This window comes from Anthonomus grandis, chromosome 2 (assembly GCF_022605725.1).
Source record: "Anthonomus grandis grandis chromosome 2, icAntGran1.3, whole genome shotgun sequence".
NCBI lineage: Eukaryota > Metazoa > Arthropoda > Insecta > Coleoptera > Curculionidae > Anthonomus > Anthonomus grandis.
This window is the reverse complement of record NC_065547.1, coordinates 7704754-7725021: the sequence shown is the minus strand read 5'-3', so window position 1 is coordinate 7725021 and position 20268 is coordinate 7704754. Positions and strand designations below refer to the sequence as shown.

Sequence of the window (20268 nt, the reverse complement as noted above, 5' to 3'; positions counted from 1 at the left end):
TTGCCACCAAATAATATTATGCTTTAATAATGTAATGATTTTTGTAAAAAGTCACTTACACCCCTTTGTATGTGACTGCCTCAAATATTAACTTAGGAAAAGGGCAGCTAATGCCACTTTAGGACAACGGGCCCCTGTGATATCGACTTACGAAAAATAAAAGGGCGGGATATTCGAATTTACTGCTTCAAAAAACCTCTTTAGGTATTCGTAATTTCTTCGTTTAAATTTCCCGCCTACACGAAGGTGGTCCAATGTATTTTCTGGCAATTACATACCGATTCTACTCCACAGTTGCCAAATTTCCCTGTCGCTAACCTCTAATAGTACAAACCTAATTTTATCTAAAACAAGATATTGAGACCAAAATAACATACAAAGTTCTGTTTGTACGCATTTTTTTTCTATAAACCTCTCTTTAATTTTTAGAAAACCACACTAAAATTATGTGGTATTAAAGGCATATTTGTTGGCACAGCAGACCTTTAATACCAACTTTTTTTTCAAAACACATTTCAAAAAACCTCTTTAGGGCCGGTATGCGTCATTTCTTGCCGGTGTTTCTCTTTGTTTTCTATTTTTGAAATTTTATTAAAATAAGAAATGGGCATTTTTTGAAGTATTTTTGGAAAAATTGGGTATCTTTGATAATTTCTTATACAAATTATTATTTTTGTTTTTTAAGTTTTTTAGCAAGTTTTAATTATTTTAGTCAATTTTTGGTTTTTTAAGACTAGATTTTTTTTGGTATTTCCTTAGCCAAGGTATTTTATAAAAAAAATTACTTTTCAATAAGACCCTGCTTATATTTTTTAAAATATAGTTCAATATTTACTAAACTAAGTACTAAATATAAACCCAATAACGATGCTTTAAGACCCAAAATATTATTTGTCTTCAATCCTCCCTTACATTGTACTTAAATACAATATCTGTGATAATGCATTTAAATTTCCCGCCTACACGGAGGTGTCTAATGCACTTTCTGACAAATAAATAGTGATCCTAGTCCGCTGTTACCAAATTTCTCTGTTTAATAATTTCTTCCTATAAAAGCTCCCTCTAATTTTAAAAAACAACACTAAAACTCTCTGACATATTGAATTGGATCCCTGTAATACCGGCTTTTGAAAAAATGAAATGGCGGGATATTTGAATTTAACATCAGAAATGGCATGTCGTAGATAAGTCTTCAATAGTAGCAAATAACAGTGTATTCAAGGACAAATTTCTCGCTCCAAAAAAACTTAGATAAAGAAACACTTATGTCACTTTGGCACAATAGATTCCATTAATACCGACTAACGTAAAATAAAAGGGCGCGATATTTGAATTTGACCCTTCGAAAAAAAACCCTTTATGACTTCTTGCCGGTGTTTCTTTTGTTTTAACGAAAAACCGGTAACCGATGTTTAAAACTCGGATATAGCAATAATAATGTAATGATAATTAACCGTTTTTTTTTTTGTTTTGTTGCCTTTTACCAGCTATTACCCAACAAATCACCATATAAACGGCTCGGGTGCATTAAAATTCATTTGGAAAGAAATTACCGAAACTGCTAAACACCATTTTGCAGATGTCGGATTCTCACCGTGTTTTTACTTTCTTTCTGACACAACGATTCTCTCACCATTATGTTGCTTATGATGCCCGCATAAATTACATAGCGGTGATTTTTTTGCTTGGTGGTTCAGTCATTTTTCAATTATTAAAATGATCTGATGATGGTCTTAAATTGATCGAAACACTGGTATTTTATTTTAGGCATTGACTTGGAATTTTTTAATGCTTTTTCGGGATTTTTATATTTTTCAGAGTCCTTTTGTGTGACGAAGTCACACATTTCCATTATTCTTATTTAGGAGTCATTTCCTATATTCTCCAAGCATTAGTATACCTGTAATACTTGATAATGTAACCGACTCTCGTGAATTAGGAAGGAGGAAGATTTGAATTTCAATCTAAAAAAACTGGTAAATTACGACCGCTATTTGTCTCTCTCTCTCTCAGTGAGGTAAACGCCTCGAATAATTTCAGCAAATAACATTAAAAATTACACACTCTGGCCACATTGGAATGAGTATGTTCTTTTAACCATTGATGTCAATTTTAAATGATCCTTTGGCATAAGAGATCCCTGTATTACCGACTTTCGTAAAATAAAAGGGCGGGATATTTAAATTTGTCAGGCCTTTGAATTAGTTTGGTATCTCTTCCAGGAGTTTGACGTAATTTTTTATTTCTTCCGGGCATTTGAAGTATTATTTTATTCCCGACTTTTAGAAACTATTATTTTAGTCAGAATTTTCCAACCTTTAGGACTCATTTTGTATGTCTCCCAAGGATTGGCATATCCAGATCCCTGTAATACCGACTCAAGTAAAATAAATGCGCGGGACATTTGAATTTAACATCATTTTTTTTTAATTGTAGCTTCTAAAAGAAACAAACATTAACATTAAAACTTACATACTCTGGCAACATTGGAATGAGGACGCACTTTTAGCAGCTGATGTCAATATTAAATAATACTGTGACATAAGAGAGTTCTGTAGTATCGACTTTCGTAAAAAAAAGGGCGAGATATTTGAATTTGCATTAACATTAACATTAAAACTTACATACTTACTGGCAACATTGTAATGAATATGTACTTTTAACGGCTGATATCAATATTAAATGATATTTTGCATGTCTCCCAAGGATTGGCATATCCAGATCCCTGTAATACCGACTCAAGTAAAATAAAAACGCGGGATATTCGAATCTGACATAATTTTAAAAAATCATGTCATTTAAAAAATCGGTTATTTACGACCACTATTTTTTCTCTCTATCCACTGAACCAAGCGCCTCTACCGATTGCAGAAAATAAGAATAGAAGTTACAACCAGATTCCTGTAATACCGACTCAAGTAAGATAAAAAGGCGGGATATTTGCCTCTACTAATTTTAGAAAATAATATTAAAACTCACACATTCTGGCAACAATGGAATGAGTATGTATTTTAACCGTTGGTGCCAATATTAAATCATATAAAAGATTCCTATAATACCGACTTTCGTAAAATAAATGGGCGGGACATTTGAATCTCTCGGCCTTTTTAATTAATTTTATACGTCTTCCAGGGGTTTGACCTCATTTTTTATTATCCATAATAATTTATTTATTGTATTCCAAGCAAAATTCCTGAAATATGTAGAGTTATTTCAAATTAATAAAAAATTATGTCAGAGACCTGAAAACCAATAAAGAATTACTACGAACATTTCTGAAGAATGTAAAACATTCCTGGAAGACAAAATTACTCCAAAAACTCGAGACCATGACTCTTAAAAGACTCAATGGCAGTTAAAGGGACTCAAGTTGCTCATAAATCATTAAAAATATTAAAGAGAGTCATTTGGGTCATCTGAGAGAATTCAGACTACACCAAAAACTTCCTGGAACTATGTTTTCCGTTTGACACACTTTGAATGGTATTCCAGGCATAAAGTAATTTTAACGCCTGAAAGGCATTACCAATTCCTCTAAACACATAGACAACACAAAATATTATTGATTATAATGTCATTCAGTGATGATCAGTGATCTTGAGCAAATTTGTTCCGCAAGATCAATTCTACCTTGCTTGATGATCTTCTACAATCTGTTTCATAGACTCTTCTTTAGCTACAACATGTGATGTAGATGAAGAAGAGTCTTTTATCGTCTTCCAGAGATTTCCTCAAATCCTTCAAATCCCATATGAAAAAAAATGAAGAAATTGTTTCTCACTTTCAGTTTCTCATCACTACAGTGGTAACTCTCTCGAAATGTGCCTCGACCACACCAAAACACGAACCCCAAGTGCACGAAGACTTAGACGAGACTCCCCCAAAATACGTGCGTACAGCAAGACACCTTGGAAAAGAAGAAAAACTCTCATCGTTTAACAACAATAAAGGCATACAACAGGACCGCATGCGATCCAGATACCATCTCCAACAACAGGCCGATATGCGCAACTTAAGAATTTTACCGCTTGACCACGACACGTCGGAAAACCAGGAAAAGTTTGTGGATCCCAACAGGGGCCAACCAATGCCAGACGATAGCGAGGATTGGAAACCGTTTGAACCCTCGTTTTTAAAAGTTGAACCGACCAAACAGGATTTGGATGCTGCTGGTAGTGAACATAAGGAAGCCAATGATCGGTCATACATCTACGTCTCGCCGAAAGTATTGACCAAAGATTTCGGACTGGATTCGAAGACTACGCAGCATATTTTGCAAACCGCTTCGCCAAATGTGGTTACGGAGGATCAGTTTCAAGTAGACGAGCTGCAGGAGTTGTTGGGAAAAAATCCGGAGTTGCAGTTGCAAGGGCTGCAGAAGTTGTTGCAGGACGCACATCCTTTGATGGGGAATCTTAATAGTCAGCCGAATGTTGCGGGTATGTAGATGAATGTTCATGTAGAATTTACAGGGTGATTGATGGTTAATGGTACCTTAGACGTTTATGGAGAACTGAAAATTGAATTTTTTTGAAAATTTGGCATCATGGATTTTAGTTAGTGATCTAACGATTAAAAATATTTTTAGCGATACAGCCTTGCCGCTAATAACAAAAAATAGTAGCAACTTTGTTATTTTAAATGGAATACCCTGTATATTATTTTATTTTCCAATCCGCTATCACTTTATGATTGTTTTTGTATAAGTTGTTCCTATACCTATCTTTAGTGGTTTTCGAGAAATTAATTATTTTCTTTATTTTTTGACCAAAACAAAGCTTTAAATCTGCTCGTTATGCAGCTGAGTTTATGCTGCTCACTGAATACGTTAGAAATGGTTTAAAATACGTCTCTAATCTATTACTTTGCTTTCATAAATAAATATTATAATTATTAATAAATTTTAGACATCCACGTCGAACATAACGGATCACCTCTAGCCCTCGCCACCGTTCCGCAGTACCAATCGCTCCAAGAACACATCAATGCCATCAACAAAGCCCAAGAAGCGAAAGTTTTAGCAGCCGCTAAGCTACAAGCTGACTCCCACGTGCAAGCTCAACGCGAAGCTATCGCTCTAGCTCAAAAACAAGCTGAAAAAGAAGCCTATGCCAAAATAGCCGCACACAATCAAGGAATTTCCACCCTAAGTCCTGACAGTGTGGAAGTTTTCAGTGGTGGCAATCACGTGTCCGCTCGGCCACACCACCCGGTTACTTTAGCACCGCACGTGCAGGAAATCGACCAGAATTCTTTGGAGTTGCCCTCGGAAGTTTCCCCTTTACAAGGGAGAGTTGTGGAGCAAGTGTATCCTGGAAGTTACGGGTCTTTTGCTGATGATTTAAGACGTTTCAAGCCCAAGAGGGTGGAAGGCAGAGGGAAGTTTCCAGTTCACGTTACCGCAACTCCTTTGGTGCATACGACCGCTTCTCCAGTGTGGTCTTCTACTGTGCTGAACAGTGAGGTGGATGTTGGGAAAATTCAAGTTTCATCTACTCCAAGGCCTTATCATCATGAAATTAAGCAGCTTTATAGGGAAAATGCGAATGAAAAGCACGGCGACGTAAGTGAATTGAATGCAAACAGGTGTTATTTTCTTGTCTAGTCTGGGTTTAATATTGTCTATAAGTGCTTGGAGAAATCGTCGTTTATTTTTATTGCAGGCGTTAATCAAGTGCCGTTATAAATCAACCATTATTTAGGTCGTTGGTTGAGTTTTTTGTGCGTAAACTTTAAAAAATTCCAAAGGAGCAATATTAGCTAAATTGCACAGGAATGAGCGTAATTGTGCAAGAATATGTAGATACTATAAAAGGTTGTATTCTACTACAAGAAATTACATTACTAAAACTTCCTTCGCCGATGTATTATAATATCATCATTTAAACTATTTTTTTGTTATTAGAGAGGTATTTTTCACATTAAGGTTTAATTATCAATTATCCGCGAAATCAGGCATTTTTCGGTATGGCATTGATGCATTGTGAATTCTTTTTAACAAAATCGCTAAAATTCCCTAATAATAAAGCCATTTTTTGCGTCAGCGTAAAAGTGTCTATTTTAGCAATTTTCTTTATGGCATGTTCATGCTAAGGGACTCTATTTTTACGTAGAATTATTAAGCGACAATTGTCTATTTTCATTTAGAAATGTTCTTAATTGAGTCTAAACCTATATAAACAATTTTTAGAATCCATATGTAGGGCCGTTTAAATGCTTACCGATTTTTTTTTACGTTAACGGTGGTGTTTAACGTGAAACACTCAAAAGACAGTTCAAGTCGATAAGTTTGTCAAATTATTTCTTTTACTTTAGAGTAGAAACGGTAAGCAGAAACTCTCTATTGTTAGGGAATTTTAACAATGTTTTTAATGGAATCCCAATTATAAAGGTCTCTATTTTTTTAAAGGGGTTAAAGCCATTTTAACAAGTATTTTATACGTTAACGTAAAATTGATAAGCATATCTATATTTGTGGCATTTAAAAAAATTTGACGGTTTTTTTAATTCTTTTACAGAATTGCTAAAATTCCCTAATAATAGAGATATTTTGTCTGTTAGCGGAAAAGTGCCATCTCTATGACAGGTTAATGCTAAAGGTCTCTATTTTTTTAAATGTTATAATGGCCGATTTTTTACGTTAACGGTGATAATGATAGTTATCAAATGATCAGACGATAGTTAATCAAATTATAGTTAACGTTTATTAAATTATAAAATTTTAATTTTGGTTTAAATATGAATTTTAAGAATTTTCAAAATGGCATGCCAATGCTAAAAGTCTCTATTTTTCTTTTTAAAATGGTGAATGATTTTTGTTTACTTTACGGAAGATGTCCATTATAATAATATTTATCGTATGATGAAATCAAATGTCTCTATCCATTTTGACCGTTTTTTTAACAAAATCGCTAGAAGTCTCTAATACTTGAATAAAATTAGAAACACATAAATTTGTTGTCTACTTTAACGGTATTTTTATTTTACAAAAAAAAACAATTGGAGACTTAACGTAGTAGAACATTAGAACATCAAACAATTAGAGACATAACGTTCTATTGCCATATGCGATCAGTGTTTAGCGTAAGGGACTTTCGGAGTGCATGCGAAATATTTTTAAACTAACTGCTACATTTCTTTATTTTTATAACGGTTGTTATATGAAATGCCCAAAAGATAATGGTTGAAAGTATTTGCTATTTTTCATCCTTTGCGTTAACATAGGAATGTTAGGCGCAAAGTGTCTATTATCATCTATCAGATGAGGAAGGAAAAATTAATGAGCAAAAGATTTATGATTTGTTGACAGAATTGAAAGAGAAGGATAGAGAGAATGAGAAGAAACAGCATGGTTTTTGAAGATGAAGTGTCGGAGGCCGAAAAGAAGTTTTCCTCATCCCTGAAAAATCTGCATAAACGGAATGAAGAACTTAAAGTTGAATTGGAAAACTTAAAAATTAAAGAAGGTGAATTGTTGGCATTACTGAAAGTGAGTGAAAGGGCAAGTCTTAAGTTCAATTCACAAATTAGCGAGCTAAATATCCTAAATAAAAATTTAATTGTAACGATAAAAACATTAGAAAATGAGTCTTTAACCTATAAGACTGAAATAAACTTGCTACAAAAAGACGTAAACGACTTAACTAACTTAAATAAGAAGATGTTATACTCTGTAAAGGTGTTGGAAGTTGAAAAAGATACCTGTTATTCCGACATTTGTGCACTGAAGGAACAGCTACAGATATCTAAATCTGTTGTTATTAATTCTCCAACACAGCTACCATCTAGGCCAAATACACCTGACGATAGTCGACCTCGGCTTCTCTTTGTTGGTGGAAATTGTAGCAGAGTGTTCCTAAAACATTTACGTTTAAAGTTTGAAGCTTACTATAAGGTCCAGTGTTTCCTGAAGCCGGGCTGTTCAAGCAGTGAAGTGATTAGGACAGCATCAAATTTAGTTAAGGACTTTACGAAAGAAGATTTTTTAATAGTAATGTTAAATGGAATTTGTTCTTCATCTGATGTTTTAAAAAATTTAATTCAAAATCATGTTGATACAAACACTTTAGTGATGACAAGCCATTATACTTATTTAAACCATAATGTTATCTATAATAGTAATAAGGCCCTTTATCGTATTTTTCATGCAAATAATATTAATCTGTATGGGATTTTAGAGTCTAATCACGCCAGTAACTTTGGTTCAGACTTGGCATCATTATTATATGCACATATTTTCAAATATTTTAAAATTAATATTTAATAAGAATAAGTATCTTTATTCTTAATATACAATCCCTAAGGAACAAGATGGATGAGCTTCATCTTTTGCTGGACACATGTAATTTTCCTAATATTGTACTTCTGACTGAGCACTGGTTGAGGCCTAGTGAATGTTTTTTTAATATCTGATTATGTTCCTATATCAAATTTTTGTCGTCAACAATCTATACATGGAGGAACCATGATCTTGGCTAGGCAAACAATTAAAACGATTTTTTGTAATATTGATAAGTATGATAATCTTCTGTTAGAGAATGTTTTTGAATTCTCTCTTTCTTTTTGTAAGCGTTTTAATTTATATATTCTTTGTGTTTATAGGCCACCTACAGGAGATATTGCTATGTTTCAGGACAAACTTGATTCTTTTTTATCCCAGTTGTCCCTACACTCTAAGGTTATATTGGCTGGTGACTTTAATATCATCTACACTGATGAAACCTTGCCACGTACTTCTCTTTTAAGTATTTTAAATTCTTACGACTTGAAAATGCACGTTCTTTCTCTCACACGAATAACTTCTTCATCTGCAACTACAAATGACTATTTCTGTTCAAATTTTGATGACGTTTTATGCACAGTACTCCCATCTGGTATTTCCGACCATGAAGCTATTCTTGCTAAAATGCCATATAATACTGTATCATCTTCATCTCATTATATGGGAAGAATTTTCAGCAGGAGAAATTTCAATGCTTTTTCTGCTGCTACAGCTTCGGTAAATTGGAATGCACTTGAAACGGCTTCTGACCCACTTACTTTATTTTTTCAAGTTCTGTGTGATAAGATCAATCAGTGCTTTCCTAAAATGAGGCTTGAAACTAAGAAACGAAAACCATGGCTTACAAGAGGCTTTAGAATTTCAGCTAAAAACCTCCGTTTTTTGACTAAATTGTGCAAATATACCACAAATGAAAATATCCTTGTATATCATCAGAAATACCGTAGTCTGTACAGAAAGACAATTAAAGCAGCAAAATCTAATTATTATAGGGATCGCTTAAATATGTCATCAAATAGGCAAAGAGAGTGTTGGTCGATTATTAATGATTTTAGACATTGCCATAGAAAAGTATCTGAACCGGAGTTAAGACCTGACATTTTAAACGACTATTATTGTGATATACCTAATATCTTGCTCAAGGGCGTTCGTAGTAACATTGATCCCTTACACTATCTTCAACAAGTGTCGGTTGAGCATTCATTTTTCTTTCATCCTGTCGATCTTACCGAAGTAACAGATGAAATCAAACGCCTAAAAAACCATAAATCATCTGAAGCTGATGGGATATCTTCGAGGTTGTTACTCTTTTTGCCTGATTCAGCCTTAAATGCTTTAGTTTCTGCCATAAACAATTCTTTACATATTGTTATTTTTCCTTCATGTTTAAAAGAGGCAGTGGTTATTTCTCTTCATAAGGGTGGAGATTTGGATCAGCCTTGTAATTTCCGTCCTATTTCTATTTTGTCTACCCTCTCTAAGATAGTTGAAAAACTTGCAAAAAGCAGAATTTTGTCCTTTTTACATCATAACGGCATTTTGTCTGCAAATCAGTTTGGATTTCAAGCCGGTAAAGGGACTCATGATGCTGTTTTTAGATTTTTGGAGAGCGTTTATGTGTCCTTGAATTCTGGAGAGTCATCGGCGGCAGTATTTTGTGATCTAACCAAAGCATTTGACTGTGTGGATCATGGAATACTGTTATCTAAGCTCGATAAATATGGTTTTAGGGGCGTAGCGTTGCGATGGCTTGAGTCCTATCTATCAAATCGTACTCAGAAGATTACAGTGTCTGGGCGTTTGTCTGCTTCTAGATCCCTAAAATGCGGCGTTCCCCAGGGTTCAGTGTTGGGACCACTGTTATTTTTACTGTATGTGGATGACTTGAGTTCATTGAAACTGCAGGGCAAGGTGGTTCAGTTTGCTGATGATACCACGATACTATGGAACCATAAAAATTCTGATTATATTAAGACTTGTATCCTTAAAGACCTTCAGGTTTTATCAGGGTGGTGTGCTTCCAACAGGCTCGTGTGTAATGTAAGAAAGACGTCTATTATGGGGTTTAAGTGCGATGTTCAGGGTCTGATGTTCTGTCTGAAGTTCATAGGAATTGATGGTCGCCTTCGGTTTGAAGAACATATTTTACATTTAGCTGGGAAATTATCTTCTGGATGTTTTGCAGTAAGAATGGCAAAACAAGAGCTGGGAGGGGTGGTTGCACGTTCAGTGTACTTTTCACTTATTGAATCTCATATTCGGTATGGCTTGCCTTTTTGGAGTTTAACCAATAAGGGGCTACTTAACATTGTCTTTGTTATTCAAAAAAAAGCAGTTAGATACCTGTGTTCTGCTAATTTAAGAGATTCTTGCAAACCCCTCTTCATTTCTAAAAAAATCATAACTCTTTTTTCACTCTTTATCTTAGAAACAGCTGCTCTTATTCACAAAATTCCCAAACTACCCTCTGACACTGGCCATTTGACTTGTCGTGTAAATGATGTTTCCCTACCTATTTCTACGTCTTCCCTTACCAAAAACTCATTAATTTACATAAGTAAAAAAATGTACAATCATGTTCCTCTATGTGTTAGACATATATCGGATGTTAAGAAATTTAAAAGAGAATTAAAAACGCTTTTATTGGCTAAGGCATATTATAACCTGGATGACTTTTTTAATGATAGGTTTTAACCCTGGACATGTTGGAAAGTTTTTTTCTTCTCTAGTTTTGTCAACAAGTTTACTTTATTTAGTAATTGATTGTTTTATTTAGTTATCTTTAATTCAAGTATGTTCAAAAGGTTTTGTCTTCTTGTGTTTAATTTTGTTCATTGTTTTGTCAATTTTTGAAATTGTATTTTTGTTTTGTTTTTTTTTTAGCTTTAACACACAAGATTATTCTTACGTAATATAGTACATTTTCCTTCTTTCTTTCTTTCATGGAGGTTGGGCAATTTTCCTATAGGCTCACCAATGTTAACGTCTCTATTTTTTCTTGTAATATGATATGTCAAATATTTTAACGGTTCTTTAACGTAAAACACTTACAAGATGGTTTAGCGTTTGACAAATTATTTAATTTTAACGTTAGCGCAAACATTTTCAGTCAAATTTGAAAAGTCTATTTTTTCTTTATAAGAAAGTGAAGGTTTTTACGTTATAGTAACAATACCAAACCAATCAACTTTATTATTAAAGAATTTTAAGAATTATGTTAACAAGCTAAAGATTTCATAAAAGGTATTTTTTACGTTAGCGTAGAAATGTTAAACAGAAATTGTCTATTTTCATTTAGAAATATTCTTAATTGAGTCTAAACGTATATAAACAATTTTTAGAATTCATATGTAGGGCTGTTTAAATGCTAAAGGTCTCTAATTTTATAATAATGGGATAACGTAAAATACTCAAAATAAATATAAATCCATTTGCTAAGTCTTATTATTTTAGAGGTATTATTTACGGTAACAAATTTGTCAGCGGAAGAGTTCTATGTTTGGGGAATTTAAGCAATTTTGACGATTTTTTGATCTCTAACTAAAAATCCAATGCTGAAGGTCTCTATTTTTTTAATATGCGTAGAATACGCAAAATCCTTAGCCTTACTGTTTTTAATGGAATGCCAATGATTAAGGTCTCTATTTTTTTTTAAAGGGTGTTAAAGCCATTTCAACATGTATTTTAACGTAAAATTGATAAGCATATCTATATTTATGGCATTTAAAAAAAATTTTCGGTTTTTTTAATTCTTTAACGAAATTGCTAAAATTTCCTTGTAACAGAGGTATTTTGTGTGTTAGTGGAAAAGTGCAATCTCCATGACAAGCCAATGCTAAAGATCCCTATTTTTTTAAATTTTATAATGGTTGCCGATTTGTTTTACTTTAACAGTAGTAACAATCAAATCATAGTTAACATTTATTAAATTATAAAATTTTAATTTTGGTTTAAATATGAATTTTAGAAATTTTCAAAATAACATGCCAATGCTAACAATCTCTATTTTTTTTTTTAATGGTGAATGATTTTTTTACGTTAACGGTTCTTTAACGTACAACATTCATAACTACGGTTAAATTATTAAGTTTTAATGTTAGCGTAGAAATGCATAACGAAAATAATGAAGAAAAATGAAATTATTGCTCGTGAATGAACGTGTCTGCTATTTTATTAAAATTTTTATAGTATGTTAGAGTATGCAAGAATACTCTAATAATTAAAAAAAAACTGTTTATAGAGCAGATTTACAAAAGTGGGTTTTTGCGTGTAGGTTCGCTACGATAACGTGAAAAAATCGTTCACGCTCCACGTTAGAGTAAAAAATAGAGATGTTTAGTATTAGCATCCCATTAAGTAAATTGATCAAATTAACATAATGGAAAGTGGGTGCCTAGCATACCTATGCTAACGCTAAATTTGAGTAATTTAACAAACGTTAAATTGTCTTTTTAGGTTTTGTAGTTAACCGACCCTATTGCACCGTTAAAAATTCTTTTATGAAAAATTTATCTTTTTTCTGAAAAATCAACTTGACGTAAAAATAATCCACTAATCTTTTATAAAAAAAAGAGTTGTTTAGTATTGGTTGATAAGCCTTAGAAAAATTGCTAAAATATACTAACAATAGACAGTGTGCAGTTAAATTATTTACGCTAACATTAAAATTTAATAATTTGACAAAGGGTAAGTGTTTTACATTAAACGACCGTATTAAAATGTAAACAAAAATCAGAAATGTCATATTAGATTATTATTATTATAGAAAATATTATATTATATTAGAAAAGAAAATAGAGAGGCTTGTGATTGCCATGTTGTTAGCTATTAATAGACAGTGACAGTGTGTGTGCAAAGCAGTTCTCTAATCGTCTACATCGTTAAAAATATAATTTGTGCGGCTTCTTTTCCTAGCGCACTCTGTTTTGTATGCACCATCACTAAATGCAGAGGGATCACACGATAGACATTTCCATGTCGATTTTCTCAAATGAAAACCGTGCATGTCAACATTAACACACTTTCCATAATAATACTTAGAACACTTGGTACATTGATTGTATTATCGATTTAATCTCATCAAATACTGAATTACATTTAGCACAATTACTTCCTGGATCACCATCATCCGTAGTACTTCCTCCAGCCATTATTACATTAGTAAATCACAATTTCAAAATCACCCCGTATATTTCTTTATTTATTTTTATTTATCAAAAACAAATAGGATGTTAACAGGCCGAAACCCAAAGGAACATCCACAAATTACAAAGTGTTTCAGGTGTACTTAACTAACACTTAAATAATACAAAACTAAGTTTCTAATTTTGTGTTTTTGTTAATTAGAACAAGGATCTCTGATTCTCTTTTTAAACATAGAAAGAGAGCGGCAAAATATAATCCTTTTAGAGAGCTATTAGAGGTTAATAGCCTACTATTTCTTACAATTAATCCCAGCATTCGATTACACTTGATGCTTAAGTAATTAATAATAAGTAAGTTATTAATTAAACTACTTATTAATAATGACTTACTTATTAATAGTAACTTACTTATTAATAATAAGTAAGTAATTAATATGTTCTGCGAAAGTTAGCTTTTGATCATATATGACACCCAGATCCCTCACTTTATCAGTCGTCTTAAGTAGAATTCCATTAAAATTATAGTCGAATTGAAATAAGTTAGTATTACGTGTAAAACTAATGAATGCGCATTTATCATAATTAAGGTAAAATGTATTTCTCTGACAATACTCATAAAATTTGTCCAAATCATTTTGTAAGAGAAAGTAATCACCGAGATTACTAATGGAAGCAAAAATCTTAATATCGTCTGCATAAAGTAATATTTTGGAGAAGGTAAAACATTTTATAACATCATTTAAATAGATTATAAATAGTAAGGGCCCCAAGTGGGAACCTTGAGGTACGCCTGAGGTAACTGGATACGTGGAGGACTGGTGGCCATGTACAGTGACATACTGGCATCGATTAAAAATGTACGACGCCAACCACCGCAGGAGATCTCCATGAACTCCCACTCCAGCAAGTTTCTGTAATAAAGTGTTATGATCAATTTTGTCAAATGCTTTGCTGAAGTCGGTGTACACAGAGTCTACCTGCGTCTGACAATCCATTGAACACAGAGTATATATTCCGAGTAAACAACTTGGAAAAAGTTGGAATCAATTGATCGTTTGGGAAAAAAACCGTGCTGCTCATCGATAATTGTAGGTTTTAGAAAATGTATCAATTTATTATGAATTAATGATTCAAAAATTTTACCGAAGATATCAAGTTGTGTCATACTTATTGGTGTATAATTATTACACTAGATTTGTCACCACTTTTATAAATTGGCACCACATTAGCCATCTTCCACTTGCAAGGGAACACACATTGCTTAAGAGATAAGTTATAAATAATAGACAATGGTTTATATAGTGACTGTGTACATTTTTTTACAAAAAAAGACGGTATACCATCAGGCCCGCCGCCCTTACTCTCGTCCAAGTCGGACAGAGCTCTCCATACTTCCTCTGAATCTAAAAAGAATGTATTAGGAATAATTGCATCAAACATGGGTGAATTATTATGATTTACTGACTGTACATAGGGTTGAAAAGCTTCCCTAAAAAAATCTGAGAATAGTTGGCTGACCTGAGGTCCCCAAGCAGCTTTCTGATCAAAGTATATAGAATTGGGTATCTCACTACTTTTATTGTTAACCGAGATCAATTGCCAGAATTTCTTTTTATTGTTTGAAATATCATAATTTTTATTAACTTGTTTTAAAGGTACAATTATTTATTGCATGGTTTACAATTTCATAGAATTTACTTATACATAAATTTATGTTATGATCTTTAAAAATGTCTTCCCAATCAAAATTATTAAAATACAAATTTAGACCATCGTAATCACCTTTTTTAAAATTATGGACATTAGTGTTATTCTTGCAATTAAGTTTATCCACAGGTGAAAGGCAAATATCAAATTCCATAGATTTATGATGGGGGTCCTCTTGGACCAAAGGCAGCTGACAGCTTAATATTTTGACAAAAAACTATTCAGTAAAAAAGTATTCGGTTATTTTGGTTTTTGAGATTATTCATTTGGAAAAGACCAAAGAAGTTAAGCATGTCATAAAAAGTATTAAATTTAGGGTTATGATTTTCAGCTACATAGTAAGTTTCTCTCGGTATCCAATTAATAGTAGCGAAATTAAAATCACCGCAGATTAAAATTTTATCCCGTAATATAAAATTTGATATGCTATAAAGCTTATCCAAGAAGCAGATTAGCGCAAGATCATTACCTGGTGGAATATAAACACAACAAAAATGGGCTTTACCGCCGCTTTTTTAGGGTAAATCGTAACCCAGACATCCTCTGCATCAGTTTCCCACTCTGAACGTCTCACAACAGTATATTCGTCTGACACAGCAATTAAACATCCACCTCCATCACTTTTCACGCTCCCAGTCCGTTCTCGATCTCGTCGAAAAACATGGTAACCATCGAATAGTTCGGAATCAAAAACATCAGTATTTAACCAGGTTTCTGTTAGAAAGATACAATTAAAGTTGTTGGAAAGTAAATTACACTTGAAATCATGAGTTTTAGATCTTAGGCCCCTTACATTTTGATAAAAAGATGAAAAAACGTGAATAGGATATATTAAGACCAAGAAAATATCACTGCCGCAAATCTAAGCTAAATTTTAAAGAAAAAGCCTACATAGTAAGTAAGTCTTCCTCACTTCTTATTTGCTTGACATTGCTTCCGGGCATTTTTCGCACTAAAATATTGCCATTATTAATCCAGACATATTTGTAAAACTTGGCTCGAGCTTGTTCGCGAGTTTTTTTAAAAAGGAGTTTATTATGTGGGGATAGATGTTCATTTATGAATATGTTATTTGATATACCTTCAAGAGAGAGACCGTCTTTATTATTACCTCTTCTTAGTTTTGATGCCTGAAGAACATTACCTCTTACTTTGCGTGATGCATATTTCATTACCACATTTTTAGGTTGATCTTTGCGAAAGGATTGAACCCTCTGCGCATGCTCTATAGCATCTTCTTCAACTTCAATTCCGATCAAGGTGTGAATCTTCTTGACTATGCTAATAAGATCCACATTTCTTCCTTCAGGGAGTCCCTGTATTTCTATATTGGTGTTTCTAGATATCTGCTCAATATCGTTGACCCTCCCGGAAAGCTCTTTAACAGTCTTTTTTAAGGTCTCGTTTTCCGTTTTTAATATTTGAATTACCTTCATTTCTTCACTTAACTTCTATAGAGATTCCTCAAACTCCGACACCTTATGAGAATAAAAATCCACAGACTGTAAAAGTTCATCTTGCTTAGTGTGGAACTCGCGAATTTGAGCCTTAATATCTCTCATAAAATCGACAATTTCAGCTTTAAATCCAATATGAGCAGTACTCGTAGAATGACCCATCCCAGTTGGGGCATCGATTGGACTTTGATCCACAGGATCGCCGCTGCCGCTGCAACTTGAAAATTTCCACAAAATGCCCAGTTTATCGCTAATGATACTTACTTGATCTATCGATAGACCAACACATTTAGCATGATAAGGATTCCTACAGATTCCTTGGCATTGTATACCTGGAGATTTTTTCGTTATTTGTGACATGCAGGATATACATATTAGCGACATTGTTTACTTAATTAGCCGCGAACTACTTCATATGTCGTTATGAAATTATAGAGTTTTACTAAGAACACTGTAAGTTACAAAATGGCACAAAATTTACTTTATTTAAGAGACTTTAGCTACTAAATATTGCGTTTAAATGGAGAGCTGCATAAGTACACATAGAGAAACGCTATAGACTCTGATATAAATATAATATATGAGTTAATTCAAACAAATACTGTTTACAATAGAAAAATCCTTTAATGTAAACACTGCAATAATCACGTACGTGCACTATATTTATGTGTACTTATTACACAAATTAGAGAAATAAAAATGGAATTTTACTGATTTATGGCAACTGTGATTTTAAAATAAGTCAATACTTAGCTTGGAAGATGCAAAATTTTAAAAGACTTCTTTTCATATAAATTATTAATCAAAAACTGTACTTTAACCCTTTGAAACACGCAAAAGACGATCGATCGCCTATCATACGTGTTAACTACTCGGACTACTACTGATATGCTGATATCTTAATTAGCATTAATAGAAATACAAAAACGTTCTCCTATAAGCATTATTATAGAATTTCGAAAATATTTTGTAAGTGTTAGTCCTAATTTTCTGGTTTAATTCTTAAATTATGTTAATATTTTTTTTCTTATTGTGTATTTTTATCATTAACAACTTACAGCATTTTTCTTTTATCAGCTTCATCAATACGCAGCAAACTACGCGTTCGGCTACAGAATAGTGGACGAGAAACACGGAAACGACTTTGGGCACGAGGAAGAACGTAAAGGCAAAAACACCAAGGGACGGTACTACGTCACTTTGCCCGACGGTAGGAAGCAAAAAGTCGATTATTTCGCCGATAATAGCGGATACCATGCCCGAGTCAGTTACGAAAACGTCGCTAAACATCCTTACGTACCATCAGAAGAACACCTGATCCATCATAAGAATTAGAATGAAGACAAGGAGATCAGGTTTAACAGTGATAGAAGTATGGGCAATAAAATGGTTTTTAAACTATTTGAGTACCTGCCATATAAAACTGGAACCGTAATTGAAATTTATTAGAGTTTTAGGTTATTTATTGATTATTATTAGGGTCCGTGCAATATTTAAGAGTTTATGTTATAAATTTGTTACAATAAATTTAAGAAATGTATACATGTTTTTATAAGGTAAGGGATCGGACTTGATTCCAAGACACCAAGCAACCCAAAAGTCAATCTTACCTGCACGTACGGTAGTGTAATACGCAAGGTAAAAGCAACATTTAACGTGCCAAAAAAAAGCCCTCTACAAAATATGATGTCACAAACTAAAATGGAATTACCCCAGGTGAGTAAGACGATACATCCAGAATCTCACACTGATAACAAATCAACCTGTTTGGTGAATTCCGGAGGAGACAAGCTGGTCAAATCCAGACCAATGCAGAAACAAGAATACCGCTCTAATTTTCAGAATCATTACATATACAGGGTGTCCCGAAATTACATCGCAATATTTTACCAGCCGCATCCTTGTCTAAAAATAAGACAAAAATTTCATATACAGGAATCTTGAAAAGTGAATCGTTTTCATGTTACAGGGTGTTTTATAATTCCTATTGAAGATGGGTTTTTGGTAATACTTTCGAAACGCCTGGTCGTTATTTTTCGAAAATTTTATCGTATACTACTGTTATTTTATAACATTTTATGCTAAAATGTATACATGGTCGATTAACACTAAAAATAATTAGTCAAAATGGCTTACAGATCAAAATTTTTAATATTATATGTTATATTTATTTTTTTTTTGTAAAAAAAAACAACTTTCGAGTTATCTCGTGGTCGGGCGACTCCGAGCAGAAGTTTCTTGCGGCGCCCAACCACCAGATAGGCGCAATTCACACAGAACAGGCTTATGGCGGTGGCGTGGGACTGGCATGGAGCTGGAATGGAGCGGACGTGGCGCGCACAATTCACATAGAAAGGGATTCAATGTGATTATTGTCATTTATTTGTTACGTACATGACTGTGTAGTAAAGTTACAATGCTTTCGGTTTTGAATTTATTTGAAGATGATCAAGATATGTTGAACCTTGTAAATTTAGCTAACATTCAAAGGCAAAGGAGTTACTGAATACATTCCTTGTGGTTAGATAAAGAAAAAACTGGTGGTTCGTTTAATTTTATGCGGGAGCTCAGTATATACCCTGAATGTTTTCAAAGTTTCTGTCGAATATCTGTTTAATGTTTTTATAAAATACTAGTAAGGGTTTAGTAAGGGTTAATATTGAGAAGAAACCTACAAATTGAAGAGAACTTGTCAGTTCAGAGGAAAGCTTGTTAATAACGCTGAGGTAAGTTGAAGAAAATATATTCAAGTGAATCTATTTCTGTTTAATCTAAAACAAAAAAATAAGGATAATGTTACCCTAACATTAATTATTGTATCGTATAAATTTACTCAAATGAAATTCATCCGTGTTCCTGTGCGGTACTGAATCTAGATTTCTATTTACCGAATCTTCAATTCAAGATTGAAAACTATCCATTGGGATAGTAGAGGCTTCAGGAATGGTTGAGGATAGTATTTGCTCGGCTAAATTCAAAATGCCGATTTTGAAACGCCGCTTCTGAACAGAATTCATGGACTTAAAAACGCCAGGTCTAGGTCAGGAGGATAGATTGTGGCATTCGTTTTCGTGCTGTTTTGGATCTCCAGCAATTGTTGCTTTTTTTCAAAGTACTGGTAAGCTTGCTGGTTGATCTCATTAATAGCGGTTGAGGCTGCTAACTTCTTTTTTTTTCCAAAATTATCTTCTTTCTGTAGTAGTGTTTTAGGTGCTCTCATTGCTATCGGTTGATCATAGATAAATGTACTGGAAGATGGTACAGGTGACCGAGAGGAACGACTGGATAGAATGTTATAAGGTGAGAGTACATCAGCATTGAAGGTGTCTTTAGACTCATTAGATTGTGACCCCGTTTCAGCTACGTGGTGACTCGATGATGCGTCGGCAGACTCTTGATCCACGTTGCTCTTACAAGACTTCAAGTAAGGATCCAAAAAGGAGAGATGTGCCAAATAATATTCTTTGACTCGTTTTGTTCCTTTGTCCAGATTTTATTTTTAATTTGGCTTTATATTTTGAGTAGCTTCCTCGTATGTTTTTCCAGCGGTCTTTACACTCGGTTACTGAAACAAAAGTATAATTTCGAATGTAAATACGAGTTTAAACATCTTTTGTTAATAAACACATACATACTTACCATTTTCGCTGAATTTATTTGATATTTTTTCCCATGCTTG

The 20268-nt window shown here is 33.3% G+C and overlaps 1 protein-coding gene across 3 annotated transcripts in view; it reads left to right on the top strand.

Annotated features, from left to right (window-relative positions):
- Positions 1-18129, top strand: part of LOC126750510 (uncharacterized) — a 38808-nt gene extending 20679 nt beyond the window's left edge. For all 3 annotated transcript variants that reach the window (XM_050460149.1, XM_050460150.1, XM_050460148.1), the window contains exons 2-4: positions 3788-4439; positions 4908-5563; positions 17667-18129. In XM_050460149.1, coding sequence (XP_050316106.1) covers positions 3968-4439; positions 4908-5563; positions 17667-17924 — 1386 coding nt within the window. In that variant the 5' untranslated portion in view covers positions 3788-3967 and the 3' untranslated portion in view covers positions 17925-18129. The remainder of the gene's footprint in view (positions 1-3787; positions 4440-4907; positions 5564-17666) is intronic.
- Positions 18130-20268: the final 2139 nt, after the last annotated feature.